Source organism: Canis lupus, chromosome 29 (genome assembly GCF_048164855.1).
Source record: "Canis lupus baileyi chromosome 29, mCanLup2.hap1, whole genome shotgun sequence".
In the NCBI taxonomy this organism is placed as follows: Eukaryota; Metazoa; Chordata; class Mammalia; order Carnivora; family Canidae; genus Canis; species Canis lupus.
The window spans coordinates 40,443,721-40,470,256 of NC_132866.1; the positions used below are offsets into that span (position 1 = coordinate 40,443,721).

At 50.6% G+C, this 26,536-nt stretch overlaps 1 protein-coding gene and 2 long non-coding RNA genes across 8 annotated transcripts in view; 1 reads left to right on the forward strand and 2 right to left on the reverse strand.

Moving 5' to 3' along the window:
- The window catches only part of LOC140621240 (uncharacterized), a 34,041-nt gene extending 7,663 nt beyond the window's left edge, over positions 1–26,378 (forward strand). Inside the window, exons 3-4 of one of the 2 annotated variants that reach the window (XR_012020976.1) lie at positions 9,734–18,432; positions 18,776–26,378. This is a non-coding gene — a long non-coding RNA (uncharacterized lncRNA). Of the gene's footprint in view, positions 1–9,733 lie in introns of both variants that reach the window. The other variant, XR_012020975.1, reaches the window with a different exon arrangement.
- LOC140621241 (uncharacterized) lies at positions 3,153–9,227 on the reverse strand. Its single transcript, XR_012020977.1, has 2 exons — positions 9,024–9,227; positions 3,153–5,745 (listed from the first exon to the last, which is right to left on the reverse strand). It is a non-coding gene; the product is annotated as an uncharacterized lncRNA (long non-coding RNA).
- Positions 13,822–26,536, reverse strand: part of WDFY4 (WDFY family member 4) — a 285,777-nt gene continuing 273,062 nt past the window's right edge. For all 5 annotated transcript variants that reach the window (XM_072806363.1, XM_072806362.1, XM_072806360.1 and 2 more), the window contains 5 exons: positions 23,341–23,520; positions 21,405–21,587; positions 19,064–19,148; positions 15,306–15,417; positions 13,822–14,270 (listed from right to left, as the gene is read on the reverse strand). In XM_072806363.1, coding sequence (XP_072662464.1) covers positions 14,204–14,270; positions 15,306–15,417; positions 19,064–19,148; positions 21,405–21,587; positions 23,341–23,520 — 627 coding nt within the window. In that variant the 3' untranslated portion in view covers positions 13,822–14,203. The remainder of the gene's footprint in view (positions 14,271–15,305; positions 15,418–19,063; positions 19,149–21,404; positions 21,588–23,340; positions 23,521–26,536) is intronic.

A 26,536-nucleotide genomic window follows, 5' to 3' on the forward strand; every position in this document is an offset into this window, starting at 1 on the left:
TGAGGGACATTTAGAGATTGTGATATATTAATTCAGTGATAACCAAGGATATAATTTAGTACTAAATTAGGTATCTAATTTGTAGTTAAGAGCATTCTATTTATTGAATTGAACAATCAGGGGTGGTGATGGTGAGCAGCTCCGGTGAGAATTGGAGAAAAGCTGCAGTGTTTGGTTTCTACAGTGGAACATTCCAGGAGTCATGCTTGCAGAGGGTAGTTTGAGGTCTGCAGCTGATTTGGATGCTCTCAGGAGCTCCACATGACTGATGAGGCTTTGCGAGGGTGCCCTATCCCCGTCAGGCCTCCCGTGTGCTGGTGCCCAGCTCTCCTGCAAGCCGGTACCCTGGGTCAGCAGAGCTTCCCTCCCAGGAACAGCTGGCCTAGGTTGGTCAGGCCAAGTGGTCCAGCTGAGGCCACTGTTGTCTCTGTTCTTTGCAAGGAGCTCTCATGGCACAAGGAGCACAGGCTAGGGGAGTGTCCCCATGTGGTAGAGAGAGGCCCAAGCCGTCTGAGCAACAGTGGGGCACTGAATGGTACTCTTCCCATCCTTGGGTCGTATGGCATTTCTGGCCACTTTCTTGCCATTTCCAGCTTCTCAACCTCCCTGAAGGTCAGTTTTCTTATCTTTGGAATGGACTTGTTTCCTCTTGGGATGATGACAGGGCTCAGAGAAGCCAGGACAGTAAAGGGCCGGCACACTCCCGGAGCGTGCGGTGTGCTCAGCACACAATGGCCAGGGCTGGTGCAGGCAACCCCCGCTCCGTCACCGCAGATGGCCTCGGCTCCTGTGTTCAGTATCCCGACAGTGACGGTGTCCTCGGAGACCCCAGGAGGAGGGGACAAAAGTGCGTGGGGAGTGGCTGTGCCAGCACCGGTGCAGAGGGTGAGGCCCGTGGTGACAGACAGGCTCTCCTCCACTCCGTGTGTCCTAGCGGCTGCCGTGGGCTGTGGCGGGGGCTGTGGCTGGGGGCCCCAGCAGGCCTCTGCTCAAGCGACACTAATTGTGCCAGGGAGAACGGCTCACTAGAGTGGAAAATAGTCCTCATATATCTAGCTGAAGACGATAATGACCTTTTAAATAACAGAAGCAATTTTATTTCAATACCTCAATTACTCTGAACTCTGAAATGTCAAAGTGCTCAGCACTTTCAAAATAGCTTAATATAGACATTTATAGCACTTAGACACAGCTAGTTTCTTATCTAACCTAATTACGTGTTGTACAGGAAATGGCAAGGCTCACCATCTGTGTTAGTTTTCACAACGATCCTGATGCACAGCCCGGGCTCTGCCTGGAGTCTGGTGCCTGGATAGCTGCCCCGCCCGGAATACGCGGCTCTGGGAGCAGCCGTGAGCAGGTCCCTGTCCTGGGCAGGGGATCAGGGGCCGGGCTTCAGCCACGTGGGGAGGGGAGGTCGATGTGGGCCTCTCCGTTTGGTTAGGGCCCACAGCATTGTGCCCAGAGTGCAGAGGCAGCTCCCATGGACGTGACATGTGGGTCACGGACGTGGGAAGGAGCGGCTGGTGACAGCTGGTGGCAGTAGGGGTGAGCACTGCCTCTTCGGGGGAAGCTGGGGAACACTTTCCCAGGATATGGGTGGTGGGATCCCAGGGTCACCTGGGCAGACTTGGCCAGACTGGAACCTCCTGTTGCTATTATTTTAGAAGCTGTGCTCTCTCTTCCAGCTGTGCAGTGCAGAGACCCCTGGGCATCCTGTGTGATGGGCTCCCTATGACTGTCCCCTCATTTCTACTCTGCCCCTATCCCTGCTTCTCTCCACCTCTCTGCCCCAAATTAAAGTCCCCTCTCTGTTGGTTCTCGGAGCAGCATGCTCCTGCTTCAGGGACTTGTACCTGCTTATCTCTGCGCTAGAACGTACTCCCCTGACACCCTCCTGGCTCACTCCCTTGCTTGCTTCTGCTTTTAGATGTCACCTGCCTGGGCTGCGATCCCTGGTCGCCTTGTCATGTTTCTCCTTCCCTCGTCCTTGCCCCTTTCTCACTTGTTTCTTTCTACTTAGAGTGGCACCTTACTTACTGGTTATTTCCCTTATGCATCTATTGATCATCTCCTGGAGCAGAATGTAAGCTCCTTGCAGCCTGGGGTTTTGTTTCTCAGCCACTGCTCCATCTCCAGGGCCTTGGCCAACACTGGCCACACAGCGGTCATGTGGTGAAGAGTGTTCAGTGTTCCATGAAGGAGTGGATGGGAGGCCAGGAACAGGCTGGAATGTCCATGGAGGGGACCAGCAGCCCACAGCTCAGCCAGTTGACAAGTGGACTCTGAAAGGCCTGCTTCACCCCTTAGCAGCTGCGCCAGGAACCTGGCTAAGGGAATGCATGCCCTGCACATTATGCATTTTAACCCTCCAGCAGGATTGGGCATGATGATGAACATTTCACAGATTTTGGAAACAAGGCTCAGAGAGGTTAGGTTAGGTTCCTCAAGTTCCTCCGCTGAGCGGGTGCAGCACTGGGACATTAGCCACAGTCCGTACTACTTCAAAGCCACGTTGTAGCCAGGGTCTGGTGCTCCCACCTGTTGGCAGCTGCAGTGGGATTGCCAATCTCAGGAAGGTCCACTTGTGTTTAGCTGATTACCAGGTATCCTTCCATGGCCCAGGTCCTGTCCCCAGAGGCGACCTGCTGCCATTACGACCGACCGTTCTTTTTCTCTCTCTCACTCCCCTTTGCACCTCTGTGTTCCATCTCGGGTTCTCACTGTTTCAGTCCCAAGCCAAGTGTCTGCTGGTCCCCAGGCCAAGGTGGCCGTGGCACAACCAGACAGGTGGTGCTCCTGTAGGAGCCCAGCCCCAGCCTCCCAGCCACAGTGTTGCTCTTCCCAGTAACCACTTATTATGACCTGGCAAGACACTGGGAAAATATATTTGTAGAATTTTCGAGGGCTCCTTTCAGTTCATCATTCATTCACTCATCACACCTTCTGGAGTACCCACATGGAACCAGCCCCTCTAGGTGGTACAGGAAGAGGTAAATACACAGGACACCATCTCTGATCTTCAGAACCTTACAGAGGCTCAGGGGGTTGGCCAGGGAAGAGGAAGTTTCACTCCAGAGTGGTGGGCTGGGGTGGAGGCACAGGAGGAAGGGGGGCCAGGGAAGAGTCTAGCTGGGGGTTGGTCGGTGCTTCAGTCCAGGCTCTCCTCTCCCTGCAAACCATCTCCTGCCATGGAGGTGGGAGCATCAAGGGAAGAGGTGGCCCAGATTCACATGCTTCCCCACCACCACCCAGAGGGTGCTGCCTCACCCAGACCCGGGACACTCTTGAGTGAGCCACGAGGTGCACACACTGGGTCCCTTTTGCAGCAGCACGTCCCTGTCCTGGGCAGGGACCCTGGGCTTGGCACTAGCGCTCAGAGAAGAGGCAGGCACCATCTCCTCTATCGGTGATAGAACAGTCCATAGAGAGGCCAACAGCACAAAAGTGCCCACCCCTCCCCACGCCACATGCTACCCAGGTGGCCTGTGGCACAGAGAAGAGACGGTACAGGAAAAGTATACTTCTGAATAAATGTGGAACGGATTAGAAGGTCCCTGAAGGAGGGCATTACCCCCGTGAACTGCTGAGAAATTCTTGCAAGCTGTTTATTGACTCTGAGGGGTTTGGGTTGAGGGGGGTTCCTGGAGGTGTGTTCTTTTGCTCCGGCATGTGGTACTAAAGGGGCGTCTGCAGGTTTCCCAGGCTCTGAGTCTACCCTGAAGTGCTGGCCCAGTGGTTGTAAATTAAAATGGATTTGGGGGCCAGTCAGATGACGTGAAGCTGACGCAGCTTGCAAAACCAAAGCAATAGGAAGCAGCGGGCTCTGCTGTAAACTGTAGAGTGGGCTAGCCATACCTCCCCAAGGCGTCCAGACTCCAAACCATGATTAGCTCCGAACGGCCCAAGCAGAAGACACCTGCCGGCTCCACCTGGTTCCTCAAACCACCAGGCTGTGACACTGCCATGGCTCCAAGGCTCCAGAGACCACCAGTATAGAGACTGCGAGGTTGGCTGCCCCCTCCTCGAGGCTGCTGGGGGTAATCACTGTCCTCTATTCTGAGCAATAGGAGGCCAGGGGCACAACTGGCCGAGTCCTGGTCACTGGGGGCGTCTGAAGAGCTGAAGTCCCTAGAGCGGGTGAGGAGGCTTCAGCAGCACGGGTTCAAGGGAAGAATGGGAATGGCCCTCCTTCACGGGCCTCCTCTGCTCCACAATGCTAGGCCATCCAGATGGGACGACTCCTCAGCTATTGCAGGAAGCCGCCCAGGGGGAATCACGCACCCTCGGGAGCGGACTCAGGGGTTCCCCGTGGGTGTTACCTCTAGCCCCTGGAGGGCTCTCCATCTTCCTCACATTCTCTCACCTCTCACCACTGCTCCAGGCCGTCTGCGTAGCTTGTGCTCCTCAGCTCCTGGGACCCCAGTCCTGCTGTTTCACCCAGAAATGGGGAGGAGATGCCTCTCCCCACCTGGGCCTGGCTTTGCTGCCTCCACTCTTCCTGAGGAAGTTTTATGCCTAAAGCCTCTCCGTGTTCCTCATGGAATTAGTCCTGGGCACTTACCCCAGAGTGGGGTTGGCAAACTGCAGCCTTGCTTTGAAACAGCCTGCAAGCTAAGAGTGGTTTTTCCATTTTCTTTTCTTTTTTTTTTTTTGGTTTTTCCATTTTCAAACGTTTGAGAAAAAAAATCAAGGGGTACCCAGGTGGCTCAGTCATTGAGCATCTTCCCTTGCTCAGGTCATGATCCCAGGGTCCTGGGATCAAGTCTCACATCGGGCTTCCCCACTGGGAGCCGGCTTCCCCACTGGGAGCCTCCTTCTCCCTCTACCTGTGTCTCTGCCTCTCTCTGTGTCTCATGAATAAATAAATAAAATCTTAAAAAAAGAGATAATTGTAGTTGATACAGGTGGTATAGAGAAATCATGAAAACTTTAAGGGAATGAGAAAAAAATCTAGAAGTGTTTGAATTGGATAATGCCCCAGAAAGGAGAGAGAAGGAAAGGAAATATTGTTCTCTCATCAGACCTTGTGTGAGAAATCATGTTAATAATTACAATGACAATAATAAGCCATTCTTGAGCCCCTGCTCTGTGGTGGGAGTTTTACATACATTATCTCATTGAATCTTCCAGCAACCTGTGGGGTAATTGTCACTCTAAGTTTACAGAACACCAGGAAGGAAGGAGAACCGGGACTGAGGGGCACAGAGCCCGAAGGCCATGCAGAGTCAGAAAGTGTGATCCCACAGCCTCTGCTCCAGGGGCTCCGGGACGTGGGCTGCTCAGCGCAGGGACCTCCTGTGACTTGGGGTCCAAGTAGGGAGGATGAATTTCCAGGTCCCAGAGAGCTGCTTTTTGAGGTAGTGAATTCCTTGTTGCAGGAGGTATCCAAGCTGGTCTCTTCTGATACAAAGGGTTCAACTTTTTTTTTTTTTTTTCTTAATTCTTCTAAAAGCATAGGTGCCCCCTCTTCATCCTCTGTGTTTTGTTGTGAGGTTGGTCAGGGCAGCTGTTCTCAGAAACCTAGGCCCTGGAGAGTAAGGTACTGTGCTGAGGCTTTAGGGCCTGGCAGCAGGCTGTTTAAACTTCCATCTGCCTGCATCCACCCCCACCAAGGAACACGAGGAGGCCGTGTGGTCCTGCAGAGGGTGTGCTCTCATCTGGACCCCTGACTGGGTTCTGCCACTGAGCAGCTACTTGACCTTAGTTACATTCCTTCCCTTTTCTGGGTCCTGGTTTCCGCACCTGTAAAATAGCACAATTAGAGGGACTGTGTGACCCCTGATGACTACAGACTCTTAGGGGTTAAATTTCAGGCATCTATGTCCAGACTCAGCTTCTCTCCATCAGGCCCCAGCCTGGCTTGGAGCAGATACTCAGTGGATCCTTGGGCAATGCTAGTGAGTGAATGAATGAATGAATGAATGAACAAATGAACGAATGAACGAACGAATGAGCAATTGCCTCGATGGATAAAGTAACTCTGCTGTCCATGAGATTGCATCAGTGCCTACTGCCTGAGTGAAGACCAGTGTGCAGGGCACAGCACTGGGCCCGGGGGACCCAGAGTCATGGCATAGTGGTGGATAGAAGATGATCATTTCTGGCAAATGGCAATAGCAGGTCTTGGGCAAGGGGTGTCTCTATCAACCACTTTGGGGCAGAACAAGAGCTCAGCCCAGGGCAACAGTGTTCTGATATTTCAGGGATTTGGGAGAAGGAGATAAGTTGGAGCATCCTATTTACTATGAAGACCGTGAAGGTGCTACTGGCAAAAGCCCATACGAATGAAATGGAAACAACCCACTTGTGTGAGCAAATACACACACACACACACACACACACACACACACACACACAGGATCTGCACATATGTTATGTACCCAGAACTTACCAAAGCAAAACTGATTTTGGCTTAGAGAGATTTAATTTTATGCTAAACAAATTTCATCAGGATTTTCATATGAAGAGTCGAATCCTCCCCAAATGTGCCCTGCTCGGCTGCATGCTAATGTGGTCAAATCCAATCTCTGAGTTCTCTCCCAGCCCAGACTTGGGTCCTGGCTGCTGGCTGAGCCTTGGGGAGGCAGTGGCTATCCCAAGTGGAGCCCAGAGCACAAAGGAACAAATACAGAAAATCAGTATATGCCCACCAAGAGTGAGGGCCGAGGGACCCTCAGCACCCTGCAAACAAAGGGTTCTTTGTGGTCCCTCCACCGGTTCCCAGCAATTCACAGAAGCAGGTCACCATCACCTACTAAATACCTATGGGCATGTTGGGTCCTCGGGCAGGTCACCATCCTTCCCTGCCTCTAGGAGGTCCAGGGAACAGGGCACTGGGACTTAAAAAATACAAATAAATACAAGACATCCAGTTAAATCTGAATTTGTGATGAACAATGAATAGTTTTCAGTGTAAGTATATTCCAAGTGAGCCCAAGCCTGTCTAGATAAAGAGGTGGCATGGCTCAACCCTCGCTGGGACCCACGTGGGTAAAGCTGTCTCCCAGAGGGTTGACTCAAATGCACACCCCAATCTCGCACGACTGTGAGATCGTGACCTGGGCTGAAGGCAGTTGCTTAACTGACTGAGCCACTCAGGTGCCCTTCATAGGTTTGTTTTTTTAAAGATTTATTTATTTATTTATTTATTTTTTTATTATTATTTTTTTTTAAAGATTTATTTATTTATTTTGAGAGAGCGAGCGAGAGCCCCTGTGTGCATGTGTGAGCCGGGGCAGAGGCAGAGGGAGAGAGAATCTGCAGCAGACTCCCCGCTGAACTCGGAGCCAGACGCAGGGCTCCGTCTCGCTACACTGACATTGTGACCTGAGCCAACACCAAGAATCAGATACTCAACCAACTGTGCCAGCCGGGCACCCCTTGTCTCACAGTTATTACGTATTTGTCATGGGAAGGAGTTCAGCTGGGCAAGGGCTGGGCACAGCTACTGTCTCTGGCTGAGCCAGGGAAAGTGAATGGAACATGGAGGTCCCTGACCCCAGAGGCCAGAGAAGCCCCTCACCTGGCCTGTCTTGAGACTTCAGGGTGAGCGGCAGAGGGCAAGTGCCTCCATCCCTACCTGGTCCTGCCACTGCTACAGTGGAATGTGTGCGCGTGGGCACTCTGGAACCCACATCAGCATGGCCTGGGAGACTGTTAGACATGCAGACTGGCTTCTGCTTTAGGAGGGCCCAGGAAACTGAGAGGTAGACTTGCATTCCAGAATGTTCCTGAAGCAAGGACTTTCTATGTGAACATCCCTGCTGTAGCCTGAGAAAACTCGGGGCATGGGAGGGTGCTTCCTGTCATATTTTCTCTGAGCCTCTCCCCAGTCCAGGCAAGGAGCTTTTCTGGGAACGAGCAGAAGGGTTCTCTGTCCCCAGGAGTCTGGCACTGGGCTTGGCTCAGCAAGAAAAGATACCGGTGAGTGACTGGATCGGTGATTTATAGAAAGAGAGGCCAGGCGGTCCGCTGTCCGCTTCAGCCCTCCACAGCATAAACAGGACTAGCCTCGTGACAAGCCACGACAAGCCTGGTAGACCCCGGGCTCCAATTTTACAGATGGAGAAACTGAGGCTGAGGTTGGCAGGCCGTGGGGATGCCGGAGAAGGGGCTCCGATGCCCGGGCCTCGAGCGCTGCTCTCTTGGGCGCCCAGTCGGCCCGAGGCCCCCTCCGCAGACCTGCGTGGGGCGGGGGGCGGGCCCGGGGCGAGGGCAAGCTCTGCAGCCGCAGCCACAGGCTCTGCTCGCCTCCGGGCTCCGCGGGTCGGCCCGGCCCCTCCGGACCTGGGTGCCAGCAGCTCGCCCTGCCGCGTGCCCCGGAGCTGGGCCTGGACGCGCCCCCCGAGGCCCCGCCGGGAAAGGGGCTGCTAGCGGCCCCCCGGGACCCTGACGCGGCCGTAGGCGCGGCCCCCGCTCCGCCGCCGCCGCCGCCTCCCCGCTGCCCCGTGCCCTCCGCACCACCCCCCCCCGCTCCTCCGCCGCCTCCCCGCTGCCCCGTGCCCTCCGCACCCACCCCCCGCTCCTCCGCCGCCTCCCCGCTGCCCCGTGCCCTCCGCACCCACCCCCCGCTCCTCCGCCGCCTCCCCGCTGCCCCGTGCCCTCCGCACCCCCCCCCCCCCACTCCTCCGCCGCCTCCCCGCTGCCCCGTGCCCTCCGCACCCCCCCCCCGCTCCTCCGCCGCCTCCCCGCTGCCCCGTGCCCTCCGCACCCACCCCTGCTCCTCCGCCGCCTCCCCGCTGCCCCGTGCCCTCCGCACCCACCCCTGCTCCTCCGCCGCCTCCCCGCTGCCCCGTGCCCTCCGCACCCACCCCTGATCCTCTGCCGCCTCCCCGCTGCCCCGTGCCCTCCGCACCCCCCCCCCGCTCCTCCGCCGCCTCCCCGCTGCCCCGTGCCCTCCGCACCCCCCCCCCCCGCTCCTCCGCCGCCTCCCCGCTGCCCCGTGCCCTCCGCACCCCCCGCCCCCCGCCTCGTAGCGGCTCCTCTCCCCCGGGGCTGCCTCCCCGTCTGCCCGCACTGACCCCAGCACATCGTGGGCCTCGCCCGCCTCCTTGGCCTCTTCTCACCTTCTTCAGGCCGCTCTGCCCCCCGCCCCCGCCGCGTCGGGGCTGCTGCCCCGGTGCCACCACGCAGAGCTGTCGCTCGCGCCAGAACCGGCGGCTCCCCTGGCTCACGCATCCACCTGTGCCGTCAGGTGCTTAGGCAACACGCGTGGCGCATCTTCTGTGAGCTGGGCGCTGGGGACCCATCTCCAGGTGGCCGGTCCGTCTTTGCCCCTCTCACTGCCGCTGGCCCCGCGCCCCCACCAGCCGCACTCCCTGCAGCCCCTGCAGCCCTGGGCGCAGCCTCTCCTCCTCCCAGCCTCTGCTTTGCCTTCTGGCGTTGCCCGCCTGCCCTTTCCAGCGCTGGCCTGGCATGCCCTGCACCTTGGCCAGTGCCGTCTCCTCTCCCTGCAACATCCTACTCTCCGTCTGGAGGAGGCTAAGTGGTGGTGTCTGCCCTTGCAGGCTTTGCTCTAGAGCCACCTGCTTCAGCCAGTGTGTTGGGCTGAATTGTGTTGCAGCAAAATTTGTAGGTGTAAGTCCTGATTCCTAGTACCTCAGAATGTGATATTTTTTGGAGATAATATCTTTAAGGTACTTAAGAGGTAATCAAGGTAAGATAGAAAGAGGTCATTAAGATGGACAATTTTTTTTTTAAATAAAGATTAAAGATTTTATTTATTTGACAGGGAGTGAGAGAGCACAACCAGGGCAGTGGCAGAGGGAGAGAGAGAGGCAGGCTCCCCGTTGAACAGGGAGCCCGTTGCGGGGCTCAATCCCTGGACCCTTAGATCCCAGAATCCTGAGATCATGACCTGAACCGAAGACAGATGCTTAACCACCTGAGCCACCTGGGCGCCCCCATTAGGATGGACCTTAATCTAACATGACTGGGTACTTTACAAGCAAAGGAGATTAGGAGACAGACAGACATGGAGAGAAGTCCATGTGAGGACGCCGGGAGAGACGGTCATCTATGAGCCAGGGAGAGAGATGCTTCGGAGGAAACCAACCCTGCTGATACCTTGATCTTGAGTCTCCAGGCTCTAGAACTGTGAAGAATCATTTGAACCCACCCAGCCTGTGGCACTTTGGCATCCCAAGCAGATGACTATAGCCACAAGATTGCCCGGGCCTACCCTAGGGCACAGGGTTCTCTCTTGAGCATTCTACCTCAAGTCACCTTTGTTGCACAGACATCTGAGCCCCAAGATGCTGCCTCTGCCTCTCCCCAGTGATATGCGGAAGCAAAAGCCAGTGTTCAGGGAATGTTTGTCAAGTGAATTAGCCCAAGATAGCCTTTGGGCCGGCAGACCTTTCAGCCCTGGGAAATGCTATAAATGGTGTTTTGAAACATGACAGCAGGCCCAGCCTTGATATTTATGACCCTGCTTCTTGGCCTTCCTGGGGAGTGGTGCTCTCTGCTCTTCAATTTATGGTCCTTCGGTGCAGCCCAGACTGAAAAGGGGATTGCAAATGGGCTGTCTGCTAATAGCACCTGCAGACAGTGCTGGAGGCAGTGTGATCCTTGGCCCTGGGGTCAGACACAGGGCCTTCTACCCAGGAGGGGCGCAGTGGGCCCCGAGGCACCTCCTCCTCCATCTTGCCCTTTGCAAAGCCCTCAAAGTTTATAGATAGATCACTCTTCCCTGTCCATACCTCATTCACTCTCTTTGGCATAGCTGCATACCCCTGTATCTTGTTAAAATTTATCTTTAAATTGGCTCACTGCTCCCAGAAGCCAGATGATCCAGGCCAGAAGACACTCCATTTTCTTGCCCTCTCTAGGCCTGAACTGTGTTGAATAAGGACACTCATCAGGGCCTTGCGGGGCTTGCAGAAATATGGAATGGATTGTGTTCCCTGGAGAGGGAGGGGAGGTAGCTAAGGAGCTTCGCTACCCCAAATTCTTGTGCATCCACCTGGACTTAACTTCGTTGAAGAGGCAATGAATTTCCATTCAAGGACCTCTGAAAGGCTGGGGGTGGAGAGAAGACACTGGAATGGGGTGATGCCTTCAATGCCCAATGACGGGCCTTAGTGCCCTGGAAGTCACTAAAATTCCTCGGAGGGGTTTCCACTAACTACCCCCCCTCCCCATATTCTCTCCTGGAGGGCAGAAGTCACACAACAGCCCAGCCCCAGTTCTTCCAGATTGAGCTCCAGCTGCAAACTGGCCTGTGTTCTGGGGCCTTTGACCTTTGTGTAAAGTCAGGCCCTGAGAAGAGCCTGCCAAGCCCAAGCCTGCTATGGGGTACAGAGACAGAGAAGGCATTAAGGGCAGGGGATCTCATGATACTCTACATAGAAAAACCAAAAGCCTCCACCCCAAGATTGCTAGAACTCATACAGCAATTTGGCAGTGTGACAGGATACAAAATCAATGCCCAGAAATCAGTGGCATTTCTATACACTAACAATGAGACTGAAGAAAGAGAAATTAAGGATCAATCCCATTTACAATTGCACCCAAAAGCATAAGATACCTAGGAATAAACCTAACCAAAGAGGTAAAGGATCTATACCCTAAAAACTACAGAATACTTCTGAAAGAAATTGAGGAAGACACAAAGAGATGGAAACATAATCCATGCTCATGGATTGGCAGAATTAATATTGTGAAAATGTCAATGTTACCCAGGGCAGTTTACACATTTAATGCAATCCCTATCAGAATACCATGGACTTTCTTCAGAGAGTTAGAACAAATTATTTTAAGATTTGTGTGGAATCAGAAAAGACCCCGAATAGCCAGGGGAATTTTAAAAAAGAAAACCGTATCTGGGGGCATCACAATGCCAGATTTCAGGTTGTACTACAAAGCTGTGGTCATCAAGACAGTGTGGTACTGGTACAGAAACAGACACATAGATCAGTGGAACAGAATAGAGAACCCAGAAGTGGACCCTCAATTTTATGGTCAACTAATATTCGATAAAGGAGGAAAGACTATCCATTGGAAGAAAGACAGTCTCTTCAATAAATGGTGCTGGGAAAATTGGACATCCACATGCAGAAGAATGAAACTAGACCACTCTCTTTCACCATACACAAAGATAAACTCAAAATGGATGAAAGATCTAAATGTGAGACAAGATTCCATCAAAATCCTAGAGGAGAACACAGGCAACACCCTTCTTGAACTCAGCCACATTAACTTCTTGCAAGATACATCCATGAAGGCAAGAGAAACAAAAGCAAAAATGAACTATTGGGACTTCATCCAGATAAGAAGCTTTTGCACAGCAAAGGATACAGTCAACAAAACTAAAAGACAACCTGCAGAATGGGAGAAGATATTTGCAAATGACGTATCAGATAAAGGGCTAGTTTCCAAGATCTATAAAGAACTTCTTTTTTTTAAATTTTTATTTATTTATGATAGTCACAGAGAGAGAGAGAGAGAGAGAGAGAGAGAGAGGCAGAGACACAGGCAGAGGGAGAAGCAGGCTCCATGCACCGGGAGCCCAACGTGGGATTCGATCCCGGGTCTCCAGGATCGCGCCCTGGGCCAAAGGCAGGCGCCAAACCGCTGCGCCACCCAGGGATCCCCTATAAAGAACTTCTTAAACTCAACAGCAAAGAAACAAACAATCCAGTCATGAAATGGGCAAAAGACATGATGAGAAATCTCACAGATGAAGACACAGACATGGCCAACAAGCACATGAGAAAATGTTCCGCATCACTTGCCATCAGGGAAATACACATCAAAACCACAATGAGATACCACCTCACACCAGTGAGAATGGGGAACATTAACAAGGCAGGAAACCACAAATGTTGGAGAGGATGTGGAGAAAGGGGAACCCTCCTGCACTGTTGGTGGAAATGTGACCTGGTGCAGCCACTCTGGAAAACTGTGTGGAGGTTCCTCAAAGAGTTAAAAATAGACCTGCCCTACGACCCAGGAATGGCACTGCTGGGGATTTACCCCAAAGATTCAGATGCAATGAAACGCCGGGACACCTGCACCCCGATGTTTCTAGCAGCAATGGCCACAATAGCCAAACTGTGGAAGGAGCCTCGGTGTCCATCGAAAGATGAGTGGATAAAGAAGATGTGGTTTATGTATACAATGGAATATTACTCAGCCACTAGAAATGACAAATACCCACCATTTGCTTCGACGTGGATGGAACTGGAGGGTATTATGCTGAGCGAAATACGTGAATCGGAGAAGGACAAACATTATATGGTCTCATTCATTTGGGGAATATAAATAATAGTGAAAGGGAATATAAGGGAAGGGAGAAGAAATGTTTGGGAAATATCAGAAAGGGAGACAGAACATAAAGACTCCTAACTCTGGGAAACGAACTAGGGGTGTGGAAGGGGAGGAGGATGGGGGGTGAGGGTGACTGGGTGACGGGCACTGAGGTGGGCACTTGACAGGATGAGCACTGGGTGTTATTCTGTATGTTGGCAAATTGAATACCAATAAAAAATAAATTGATTATTAAAAAAAAAAAAGGGCAGGGGTCTCTCTGCTGCCTCCCTGGCTGACTTCCCTACGCCTGCCATGGGCAACCCCAGGTCCACATCCTGTGGCTCACCCATAGGAGTGGGCTTCCTGAGCGTGCCCCTAGCTCCCCACGAGCCCCTGCCTGGCAGGCAAGCCTGAGGGAGAGCCAGATTCCACGGAGGAAGATAGGAGGGCTTGAGAAACACTCCAAGAGTGGGGTGGGCTTCCCTGAGGCCTTTTCACCTTTCCGGGTACAGGATGCAAACACCTGAGTGGAAAAGCATGGTGATTTTATACTCATGAGCCCACCTGTGTTTGGAAAATAGTTGCTTTAATAAAATAAAGACAATCCAATATTTCCCATTAGTTCCCAGTAAGCGACCTGATTTTTTTTCCCAATGTAGTAAGCCCTCTGAGAAGGTGAGTTCTGTGAGTTTATGGGCAGCTTGTGAGCCAGTCAGTTTCCAGATCGCCACTCCCAGGCTCCCAGGGGCTCTCCTTTGACAGAGTGTGTCCTTGCACAACCCAAGGCCAAAGTGCCACTGGCCATGGAGTGGCTCAGGGTGTGCAGCCCTGATGGCCAGCAGCCTCTGCCTCCGGGGAGACTCCTCTGCTTCCCGGGCACTGCGTCAGCCTGCATTCACCGGGTGCTGCTGCCGCTCAGGACACACGGTTGCCCACCCTCTCAGTCTTCCTACCCTTCTGCAGACCAGCAGAATATTCTCCCCTTCTCATCGCCGACCAGGAGCTTGATCTGGTTCCTTGGGAAGAAAAGGAATAGACAGGAGTGTTAGAGCAAAGCCCGTAAGTCCTACTTCTCCCAGGAAACTGACACAGGGGGTTCCGTCCTGCAGGGCCTGCACCTGGCCTTCACCTGAGGCAGGAGGATCAGCCGGGAGAACCGGAGAATGTTCTGACCCAGGGGAAGGGGCACTTCTGAACTATGAAGGTTATGGCCTCCCTTATGAGCATGGGGGGACACTCCAAGTTGTCCAGGCTCCAGGAATCCAGGGTGAGGCCCTCACTTTTCTGTTTAGCATCTCCAGGTGGGCCTGCTGTCCTGTCAAAACATAGCCAGATCCCCCAGCCACAAGAATGGCAAGTTTCCCGACAAAGAGTTGGGGCTCTGGACTCTCCATCCCTTTTACCATATCCCACCCTAGCCCACCTCACTTCAGTCTGGCTTCTAGGACACTGTGTGGTTACCACCACGGACCCTGAGCCACCCACTCCAGGGCAGTGAAGGAAGAAGGGAAGCAGCTCTCAAAGGCCCATTGGCCTCCTGAGATGACACCTCCTAGTGTGAGAAATGGATTATTAAGAGTGGGTACCACTTACTGCCACTAGGTAACTGAAGAATAAAATAATGTCTATCAAGCATAGCACCTGACACTTGGCTCTTCTATTTTGGTCTAGAGCTCTCAAAAGTTTTTCGTTTGTTTGTTTTCGTAATGTAGCATCACCACACCAAATATTATTATTGGTACTGGGTCTCAGGAAAAAAGTCCCTTGTAGGATGAAACTACAAAGCCATATACGTTTACCTTGTAGATTTCTTTATGAGTTCATGGATATTTGAAAGAGATAGAGTAAGAACATGTGTGTGTCACAAAAATCTCCTAGGGCCCTCCATGGGCACCTCATTTGCCTCGTGTGCATGGTGGGCTGTCCCAGGTCCCTGTAGTAATGAAGCCACCTCCCAGGGCTGGGCAACTTGAGCCTAGAGCCATGGGGACCTTCCTGGGGTGGCCTCTGTGCCCCCTGCCGGAGGCCCCAAGAAGACAAGCCTTGGTTACCTGGACACGGCCAGAGCTGTCACGGCAGGGCTGGTCTTGCTGGGCTTCCCCGTCAAAGCCAGGCTGACATCCAGCTCTCGACACAGGGCAAGATTCTTCTCCCATCTGTGACCTGTGGGAATCATGCAAGAGAATAGTTAGGAAAGCCGAGTGGCCGCGCACACGTGCAAGTGTACACCCACATGCAGGGTCACAAACACATACACACATATTTATATTTGTGGTCAGCAACTTGTTAAATTGAGGGGGGAAATATATTTAATCTTGGCCTGTGCTGTTGCAAAAGGGGCCAACCCAATTTAATTTGTAGGCTGTGATAGTTACATGTGCTGACGTGCTGCGGTATCCATTGTGTACCAAATTGGATTTGTGTATTATTGCTTTCTAAATTGCATGCCTAGTTCAGCAAAATTGTTCATCAGTGTTTACTGGCTTTATGCTTAATAAGATGCCCCACAATACCTTGCTGCCAGGATGTAATGCAGCCCATAATTGCCTAGTAAAAATAAATTACATGAAGTCGGCATTATCAACTTATCTAAATCCTCTCACGCCACAACCAATAATTAAATGCTGAGAACGTTTTTTCAAAAAAAAATATAACACAATGATTGTTACTTCACTCATTTTAATGACTGCATTTGGGGGCAGACAGTAATTCCTTCAGCATGGAGTGGTGAGATGGAGAGACATCAGCTGGGCCCCTTGGAGGCCGGGCAGGAACGGTGCCGCTGTTCCAGCTATGCCACGATGGCCTCTTGTGTGCACACACAGGCCTGTGCTCTGGGAAATGTATGTGCCTTCTATGTTTGTGCAAAAGTCCAAGCAATAAGCCCTCCCAAGCACTTCTCATGTACCAGATTAAGTTCAAACCTACAGGGTGATTCCTAAAATGAATTGTGCTCAACTGGGTTGGTCCTTGCTTCAAATGACAAATAAATGAATTCCAGGCAGAAATTAGATTACCTCCGTACACAAATGCAGCATCCTTAATATCTTCAAAGATCTCCTTTCTTGTCCCTTAAGACACCTGAGGGATGCAGTAATATACACACCAACAGGACACATGTGTCATGTCCCTGTGTCATGCCCAATAGTGTCGCTTTCCAGCAAAACAGTTTTGAGCAATCTTATGAGAACCACAAGACCACCACTGGGTTAGGTTTGTAAGCCTGCACATGGATTTGCTATCTCCTTACTGTGGCCCAGTCTGGTTTTCATGAATGTGTCTGTGCCCTTGTGTCATTTCACCTGAGTCCCCCCTTGAACTGTGATCACAACCCCAACACTCCATTCTGTTTGGCAGTAGTGACCTCAGGCACCGTCAGGACAAACAGCAGGAGAAGGACATGGACCTGGGCCTGAGGGGACTCCTGCCAGCCTGAGACCGTCCTACAAGCTCCCTAATGTCATCAGCTGTTATATTAGGGGAGAAGGCTTTACAAGCCTGCAAAAATTGTAAGGACGACCTGCCTTTTTGCAAGCCTTTTGCTGAGTGGATTCTTGTGTATGTCCTTTATTTCTGTCCTCATGTTAGGATGTACAGGAGTACCTCCATCTGGCACAGGGCGAAGTGAGGGACAGAGAAGTTGTTGGGGACAGAGCCAAGTCTAGAGCTTTGGCATCTGCTTTTTATCTCACTTCCCATTGCTCCGGACCCCACTCCCCAAGAGTGCGGTTTCAGCACAACTGCTGATCCTGAGTAGAAACCCTCAAATACACTGGCACTTCCAGAACCAGCAGAACGTCTCTGAGGTCACTTTGTTCATCTGTCTTTCCATACAGTCAGCATCCATTCATCCACTTTTTCCTCATTGGGCCTCCATAGCTTCAGAAATGGGCAGTGGAGCCCCAGCCTGAACTGGCCCACTCTCATGCAGGTGCTGCACAGAATGGTTCACAGGCAGGCTGGAGAATCAGGATCCTGGGCTAGCTCTCTTCTAAGTGGGTGGCAATCAGGGAGGAAGTTTGACCTCGGCTCTCTCTCCAAAGAAGTATTTTAAGTTTCTTAGAATGCACAATTCTTTTTACTCCAAGATGAGCTGATTCCTTGCAGTCCCAGAGGACCCTTGAGACACTAGGAACAATGAAGTAAATGTGAGGTCACTGTGAGGTCATTGCTCTGGGTCAGCCCATTTGGCAAGTGTTCCCAGATGGCATTATTTTGAAGGAAGAGATTCTCAGTGCAGAGCCTGGGGCTCAAGATGGGCTGATCAGATATCTGTGTATGCTTGTATGAAGAAAGAACCAGAATCAGATGACTAAATGGCTCGAGGAGGGGTGAAGTACATTCCAGAAAGGAACTAGCTGAAAATGGCTACTCTTCAGAAAGCAGCTCTCAGCCCTCTGGAGAAGTTTCTTCCATGAAAGATCGTGGGTCCTAGGAAGCAGAGCAAACCAGAAGGACTCAGGATAATAGGAGAATCCACACTTCATGGTAACAATGTTTCCTTTCATCATGGGCACCAGGAAAGATGCCTCGGTTCTGGGCCAAAATCTTTGATGAAGATGGAGCTGAGAAAGAAGGTTTGCTGCATTGGAGGAGGTTGGCGGGACCACTGGGGCAGCTGTGGTTGGAGAGAAGGAGGGGATAGCTTTGGTGGTGACCTTTGTGCCTGTAGCAGGGGGAGGTGCTGTTGACGGTGATGCATGGCGGTAGCGGTGGTGGAGGTCAGTCTGGCAGCATGAAGGCAGTCTGACGTCTGTTGTGTCTGCTCTCACTACTACAAAAGTGAGAACTGTAGTAGTCATGTGCTTCTGGGTAACTGGGCAAGTTACTAAGCCTCTCTGTGCTTCAATTTCCTTATCCTTCACATGCGTGAGGTAAAATATACCTCACAGTGTTGCTGTGACACATAAGAGGAAGTATGGCAAGTGGGCACAATGGAAACCGCTCCTGGCCAAGTCCTCTCCTTCCGAGCTCTGTGATGGTGGCCAAGGTGGTGGCAGTACCAGTGGCCATGATGGCAGAAGGGAGAACAGATTTTTCTTACTTTAGTCCCATCTTCCACAACCCAAAGGAGGCTCTGGAACAGTCGTTCTCTTACTTTGGTGCACACCACACTTACCTGGGGACCTGTTGGATATGGAAATTCTAACAACACCCAATCTTTTCCTGGGGTATAAGGTAGGAACAGGACTCACGTCTACATTTTTAATAAGGCTCCTGGGTGGTGCTGATGCAGAGGACCCCCAGACCAACTTTGAGCAGCCTGCCAGGGGGAATTGGGGAAGTTGAGCCAGGATCACCAGGGCAGGCTAGGCACTATGGAACCACTTCCTCTCCCCAGGCATACGGCAAGGCCCCTCCCTGGCCCCTCCTCACTCCTGTCTGCAGCCTGGCTGTCCAGTCTAGTAGGTATTTGGACCCAGGCCCTAGGTTGGGAAGTTTGGCATTGAGGAGTCACACAGGTAGATGGAGAACATCAACCCATGCTCTGCAAAGTGTGTCCTTCCCTCTCGCCATTCAGAAGCTGAGGGCTCCTACAACCACCACCACTGTTCACATGTCCAAGGAGCATCCCAGAGCTTACTGGTCCCTGCATGATGGGACCAGGATGCAATAGGACTTCTCCATGATGCTTCACATCCCACCAGCAGCTTGCAATAAACTGTGCTCTGTCTCCCCAACTTGGCAACATCCAGAGAGACTCGATGGTTTCCCTGGGCTCTGTAGCCCTGAGTGCAGCTACAGGAGGGGAGAGCAGAGGAAGACCGAGCAAGGCAAGGGTGCCCTGCACCCTCAGTAGGGTAGGTACCTCTAGGGCTTGGAGGTTGAGCTGAGGGCTCCTCTGGTATTGTCAGCCCGGGAACAGATGTCTTCATGTCCTCAGTCCTCCAAATCTGTCCAGAAAAGAGAAAAGGCCATGACTGGGGAAATGATCCTGTTTGTAGCTTCGGGCCCATCCCACTCCTCACATCCAAGGGACTCCAAGGGAAGAGGTGGGAGCATGGTTCCCTTTCACCTCTAATATTAATGTATTCTCTGGGAAAAAATCACTTAGGCTTCAGCAGAGCATAGTTGCAGCTTGGATGGGCTCACTTGGCACTCCCGTGACCATGGTGCATCAGCCCTCAACCTCTTAACTGTAGGGGTGAGACTCAGCAGCTAGCTTATTGTCATTTTACTTAGCTATGCCCTCTCATCACACTGCCACCATCCCCAGAGGCCTCCCTCACCACTCAGCAGCTAGGCCTCTCTATCCTCTGTGTCTGGCTCTGGCCCTAAGTCCTCCTGTGAGTGTCCTCAGGCTGACAGCATATGGCTTCTCAGTTGCTGAGTCTGGATGTTCCATAGCCAAAGGACAAGGACCACCCTCCCCTTAATGCTTCTGTGAGTTCCACATCAGGCCTAGCACAGCATTGGGCCATCCCAGGAGCTCAATTACCATCCTAGATGAATGATGCTGAGTGTATGAAAGACTCCCACCCATGACTTGGGGGCCTGTGAAAAATGCATCTGCTGCTCAGCCAGCCCAGGCTCCTCTGACCCACAGTGGGGACCGCACCCCACCAAGCCCAAGCCTTGCTGTCTCCTCATGTTCTGGCTAGTCCAGGATGCCCCACGCTCTGCAGAGACCCTGTGCCCCTCATAGCCCTCAGAGAGGACATCGTAAGGGGCCCTCCTCAGCCTTGTCTCCTCTGGACACACTGGCCCCTCAGCTGGCTTAGCCTTTCCGTATGCTGTGATTTTTCCTCACCCTCGGGACTCAGCTATACTGCCGCTGCCTCCCGTGTCTCTCTGTTAGAGATAAATCCAATCTCCCTTTGGACTGTCACCATATATTTATTCTACAAGTATTATCTCCATGATTATTCTCAGATTAGGGGCATGGACACCTGGCAGGCAAGGCCAATTTGTAGCCATGTTGGCACACTCAAGCTTTCATAAATATTTGTAGAATGCAATGGGCATTTTCTTGAATACCTTGTGGAATTCAGTTGATGTTTCCTTTCATAAACTGTGGAATTCAATTAACAGTTTCTTGAGTAAGCCTCTGAATTATTTCTTATCTTTATTCATTCCTTCATCCTTCCTGTCAGTCTCAGAAAAATTACCTTGTTCATTTTATGCTAATCCTCATACTTCAGTGTTTCCATTTCTTTCTCTTCCTAGTTTCTTGATGCTTACCCTCTCCATGGCCTTCCTCAGAGGATCCATGGCACTCTCTGATTATCCTGGTCAGATCATGCATTCTCTGTTTGTCTTCTCTTCTAGAATATGAGCATCTTGAGGGTAAGGGCCTATTACCATTCATTTCTGTGTCCCTTATGGCTTGTATGAAGAGTTTGGCACAGAGCCAGAGTTAGGTGGATGGATAGATGGATAGGTGAACAAATATGTGGGTGGATAGATGGATTTATAGATAAATGGATGAGTATGTGGAAGGATAGATCATTGGACAGAAGGAAAGGAATGAAGGAAGGAAAGAAGGGAGAGGTAGAGGGAAGGAGGAAAGAAGGAGGGAAGAAGGAAGGAAGGAAGGAAGGAAGGAAGGAAGGAAGGAAGGAAGGAAGGAAGGAAGGAAGGAAGGAAAGGAGGGAGGGAAAGAGAAAGGGAGAGAGAGAGAAGGAAGGAGGGAAGGTAGAGAGATAAACAGTTGGGTAGGTAGGTAGATGTATTATTGGATGAACAGATAGGTAGATGAAAAGATAGATGGATGGGAGGATGGATAGATGGATGAATAGGTATAGAGAGAAATGGTTGGATGGATTAGTGGATGGATGGATGGATGGATGGATGGATGGATGGATGGAGAGATGGATAGATGGGTAAGTATGTGAATGGATGGCCCAAATATTTTTCAGCACTGAGCTATGTTTTTGTGCATTTGACCATTCAGCTTTCACATCTTGTGATAATAAGTGTTTATTTCATTACATGAATGTATGTGTATATAAAAGTATATATATAATTTGATTGATTGATTGATTGCCTGGAATGAGCTTTGCCTTTGCCCTCACTTGTTGTGGAGACCTCATCTGGTATGCTGCCTGGTTTCAAATGCAGCCTATAGATTTAGACTCTTGGAGGAAGTGAGCAGAATAGAGAAAAACACTTTCTGTACCATGCCTTCATTCTGCCCAAGACACACCTACCCGAACCATGCCGTCTTGACTCCCAGTGATGATGACATGGTTTGTGTCCCATGCTGGCCCCTCCATCACATAGCAGCAGGTTATGGCTCCTTCGGGGCCCCAGGCAGTGGTGATGCTGGCCAGAGGCTGTCCGTTGACATTCCACAGAGACAAGTGGGCACCCGCACAGGAGACAATTGTTCCCTGCAGTGGTGAGAGCTGAGGTCACTCCATGCTAGTCATGGCCTGCCCACCCATTACCTGCTCACCCAGGGTTTATGCAGTCAAGCAGCCTTAATTTGGTATCTTCTGAAGACTAATCAGGGTAATCCAAGACCTGACACTCACTTCTTCAAGGATGACTCATAGGTCTGCTGTATTTTCATGCACTGTAAATTCCTGGCCATTTTCATATTGCAATCAGGTGTTTGGATACTGCTTTCTCTGACACAGGCTGATTGGCTCACTATTGGAGCTCCTCCCACAGCCCTCTCCCTGGCCATTTACTGACTGGCATAGAAGACCCAGCTTGGAGATTGCCCCTGGCTCTGGACATGGGACCTGTACCTGGCTAGCCAGCCCTGTAACCATAAACATGATCTGGATATCACCTGGTGGAGGGCAGAGTACAGAGGTTTGAATGATGGTATATGACTCATAAAGTTGAACAATGTCCCTCTGAAGGGAATTTCTGAGGAAAAATATCTCCATTATTGAATCTCCTATAACATTTATGTCCAGAATTTCCTTCTCAAGTTTTTGTCTATCTTACAGCCAATGGTGTAGTGGTCACTGTCACTGAGGACTCATAAAACTAGCTGGAGCCATGTCTTTGAGCCTTGCCCTAACCACAAAAGGGATGTAGGGAACTCAGAACCCATCCATAGCCCCCTGGGCTGGGCTCCACCATGTCTCTTCCTGAATTGTTTGGTACAGAGTCTGCTTGAGGCCAAGGACCATGTATGGTACATCTTTGCCCAGCACTCAGCACTGGGCTCCCAGCAGGCACTCAATTAGTTTCAGGACAAGTTGAAGCCAACAAGTTGTTGTCCTGATATCAATCTTCTCTGAGGACATTATTCTATATGGGTTTTGTGCTCTCTCAGATCAGAGCTTGGTACCTTTCCCATTACATTCCCCCAATTCATCCATCCACCCACCATCCATCCACCCATCCACTCTCTATCTGCCCATCTACCTATCCTCCCACTAATTCACCCAAATATCCATCCACCCACAGATCTATTCATCCATCCATCCATCCACCCTCTATTTGCCATATAACATTCATCCTGGATTCAGGCCTACCTGGAGACCACTTTTGACTAAGTTGGCACCAGGAGCCTTCTTCATCCTCTCCCCTTCCTTCTATTATCTCCTTGACCATTCTATCCATGCGCTAAACTCCTAGGGTTTTACTGGAGCAGATGCAGAGGCTTGGAACCTTCAGGGAACTCTGTGCCCTATGATGGGGATTCCAGCCTGGGAGAAACTCCACACTGAGATTTGGATATTTCTCTAACTCTTTCTCTCTTCTCTCTGTCTCTCTCACATGCATATGTTCTGACAGGCTCATCCATGGTGGCCAGCATGGAGGGACAAGTAGAAACACTTCCTGCTGTGGAGACCAAAAGCACCTGCTGAGTTAACACTGATTTGTAGTCAATGGCTGAATTAGTCAGTCAAGCCCAGCAGATCTCTTACCAAAGCCAACTGCATGCCTGTGCCAAGACAGACACTCCCCACCACCCCCACCACCCTGAGGGAGAAAAACAGAAAAGGAAAAAATAAAATCTAGACCCATATGTTACACATGCTGATGTCTCCACTCTGCCTGGGTAAAAAATACTCCATATATCTGGGAGTTTCTCAACATTCTTGGGTGGTCAGTCTCTTCCCCTGGGTATGGCACCAGGCTACCAGCCAGGCTCCCAGACATTGAGAAACAGGGCCTTACCGAGACATCACTGATGGCAAGGGCAGAGATGCCCTCTTGGTGGGTAGGCAGGCGGGCCACGTGGGTGAGGTGGTCCAGGTCCCACAGGATACAGGTACAATCTTGGGAACCACTCACCAGGAGGCTGAATATGACCGATGCTGCCAGGCATGTGACAGCCTGTGTGTGTCCATACAAGGCCTAGACACAAGAGGCAGTTCCACAGGTTATGAGAGGGACCCTCAATCCAGCTATCTGGTGAAATATCCTGACCTTCCCCACAGGAGGAAACAGATTCAAGGTGATTCCATGATTCCAAAGTCTGTGGTATGTGTGTGCATGTTTTTGTGTATGTGTGCATATGCATCCCTGCTGGCTTCTCAGTTCCATCCATTTCTGGGAATTGAGGTCCAGCTAGGGAGGATCAGTCCTTTTATCATAAGTAAAACAGAGGCCAGTAGTTCCCTCTTGCTATGTGCTCACCTACACCTGACTTTCATCTAGTCATAAGTAAGGATACTGATTTGCCAAGTGTGGCATTCGGACCAGGTACATAAGCATTATCTGGAAACTTGTTAGAAATTCAAATTCTTGGGCCCTATTCCAATACCTACTGAATCAGAAACTCTGGGTTTGGGGCCCCAACACGGGTTTTCACAAGACCTCCAGGAAATTTTCATGCGAGTTTGAAGATTATACCAAGTGAACCTCGGAAACAAACATGCCTCTGTCCACTAAAATGGGAGGAAGGCAGGGAAGTCAGGTCACAGTTTAAAAAGATGTAAGTTTTCAAGTGTAATGGGTCTGGGTTCATAGCCTATCTGGCCATATGGCAGCAGGTGACTCAGGGCCTTGGTCTTGGCTCTCAGGTTGATCTGGGTGGGGTCTGGCCTGATTCATAGATGGCCATGTATCCAGATAGGGCCAGAGGCCTTGCTCCCTGAAGACACATGCCAGAAGGGTCGGGGTGGCCTGATACCCCCAGGATCACTGCTGCTGGCAACGGTGTGGTTTCCATCACAACTATCCCAGAGCTGCCAGGTAAGCCTGGTGTGAGGGCTGCCGTGTGCACATGTGCCACCATCCTCTGGAACAGAGATCCTTCTGCAGAGAAGTGCAGAAGTAGCATTCTGGAACATGATTACCCTGGCTTACCTAGTAGTAAACCTCCACCTGCAGGACCGGTGACTGCTCACTCATTTGGGTCAATGAGGCTGAGCATCATTTTTCAAAGCTGTCACTTTGCCTGGTCACAGCCATTAAAAGTTTTGCCAGGGATCCCTGTTTGTTTTCAATGGAACCTAATGTGGCACCAACCAGATGGTGCTGGCAAGGTTCTGGATGTGACCCACAGAAGACTATCTGGGTCATCTTAGCAAATTGGAAACTGTCTAAACAAAGAGAAAAGCAGAGGCTTTGATCAGAGCTCTAATGACTAAGTTCTGACCACAGGGGAAATGGTGACTCCAAAGGGTGCAAGCCTGAGGACCTGGGAGTAAGGGCTGGGGATTCAGAAACAGAAGCTCTGAGCCCAAGTGCCTACATGTGCTGTCTGTTAACAGAGACAAGTATGCTTCGTTCTGAGGGGAGGCTCTGGAGAGTTAGGGGGACCAGCCTGAATGCAGGCACTGCCCACTGAGGTAAGGCTCATTGTCTCCCTCCTGGAGGCACTCAGCCCCCCTTATCTGGAAAGGCTGGGGAACTCAGCAAAGGAGGACAGCAGATTTAAACATGTTCTCTACTGGGTCTTTTGTTTTCTCAGAATGCAGTAGTCCCCCTTATCTATGGGAGATATGCACCAAGATCCTCAGCAGATGCCCGAAACCACAGGATGGTACTGAACCCTATGTCTACTTTGTCTTTTTCCCTACACATACTTATGAACAAATAAAATTTATAAATTAGACATAGTAACAGATAAACAGCAGTAACTAATAATAAAATGGCATAGTTATAATATATAATATGCTGTAATAAAAGTCATGTAAATGTGGCCTCTCTCTCTCAAAATATTTTATTGGACTGCACTCACCCTCTCTGTGATGATGTGAGTTGATGGCATGACAGGAGGTTAATGACATAGGCACCGTAACGTGCTGTTGCACTACTACTAACCTTCTGACAATGAGCCAAAAGGGGGAACACCTGTTGACCACCTGTTGACCACGGTTGACCTCAGGTGACTGAAACCACGGGATGTGAAACCAGAATAAGAGGGGGCCTGCTGCAAGTACCTGTCTACAGAGCCAATTAAAATAACTTCACGATGTCATCATACCTAACTAAAGCAGCAAAAAATAAAACAAAATAGGGGATCCTGGGGTGGCTCAGTGGTTTAGCGCTTGCCTTTGGCCCAGGGCGTTATCCTGGGGACCCGGGATCGAGTTCCATGTTGGGCTCCCAGCATGGAGCCTGCTTCTGCCTCTCTCTCTCTCTCTCTCTCTGTCTTTCATAAATGAATAAAAAAAATCTTAAAAAAATAAAACGAAATAAAATCCTCTGGAAATAATTGCTCATGCTGGACACTTGTGAGATGGGCACTCTTAATTGTGGATAGCACTGGAAAGCTATAGAATCACTATAGAAAGCATTATGTCTCTGCCTGGTAATCCTACTTCTTGAAATTTATTTTAAGGAAACTATTAATCAGAAGCAAACAGCAATCTATATAAGTTGTTTTCTGCAGCACTATTTAAAATAGTCAAAATTTGGAAGTAATGTAATTGTCTAGTTTTAAAAGAAATGGTTTATTAAACTGTGGTGCACTGACATAACAAAACAATTGAAATGTAATTTTATGGAAATGGAATAATATGGAACAATTGAAATGTAAATTATAGAGACTGTGGAGAAGCAGAAACAATTTGATAGGCTGGCTGAAAATAGAATAAACATATCTACACAGTATCAGAACGGTATAAATATGTATATCTGGGGATGGCGGTCTGCAACAATGAAAGCTTTTCTAGGGATTAGAGGGAACTGTTCAACTTTGAAGAGAATTTGAAATTTGTCTTTAATGTAATATCTTTAAAAAAATAAAACACTTAAAAACACTGTTTATGAAACTATTTAATGATGACTTTGTCAACGGGTCAGGGACAGATCCCCTTCACCGAGACCACCCCTTCTCTGGTAGTCTGGGGGATCCCCAAGGCCATGTGAGCCCTATAGGTAATGATGACATGCTTTATTTTGCCTAGGAAATGAAAGCGTG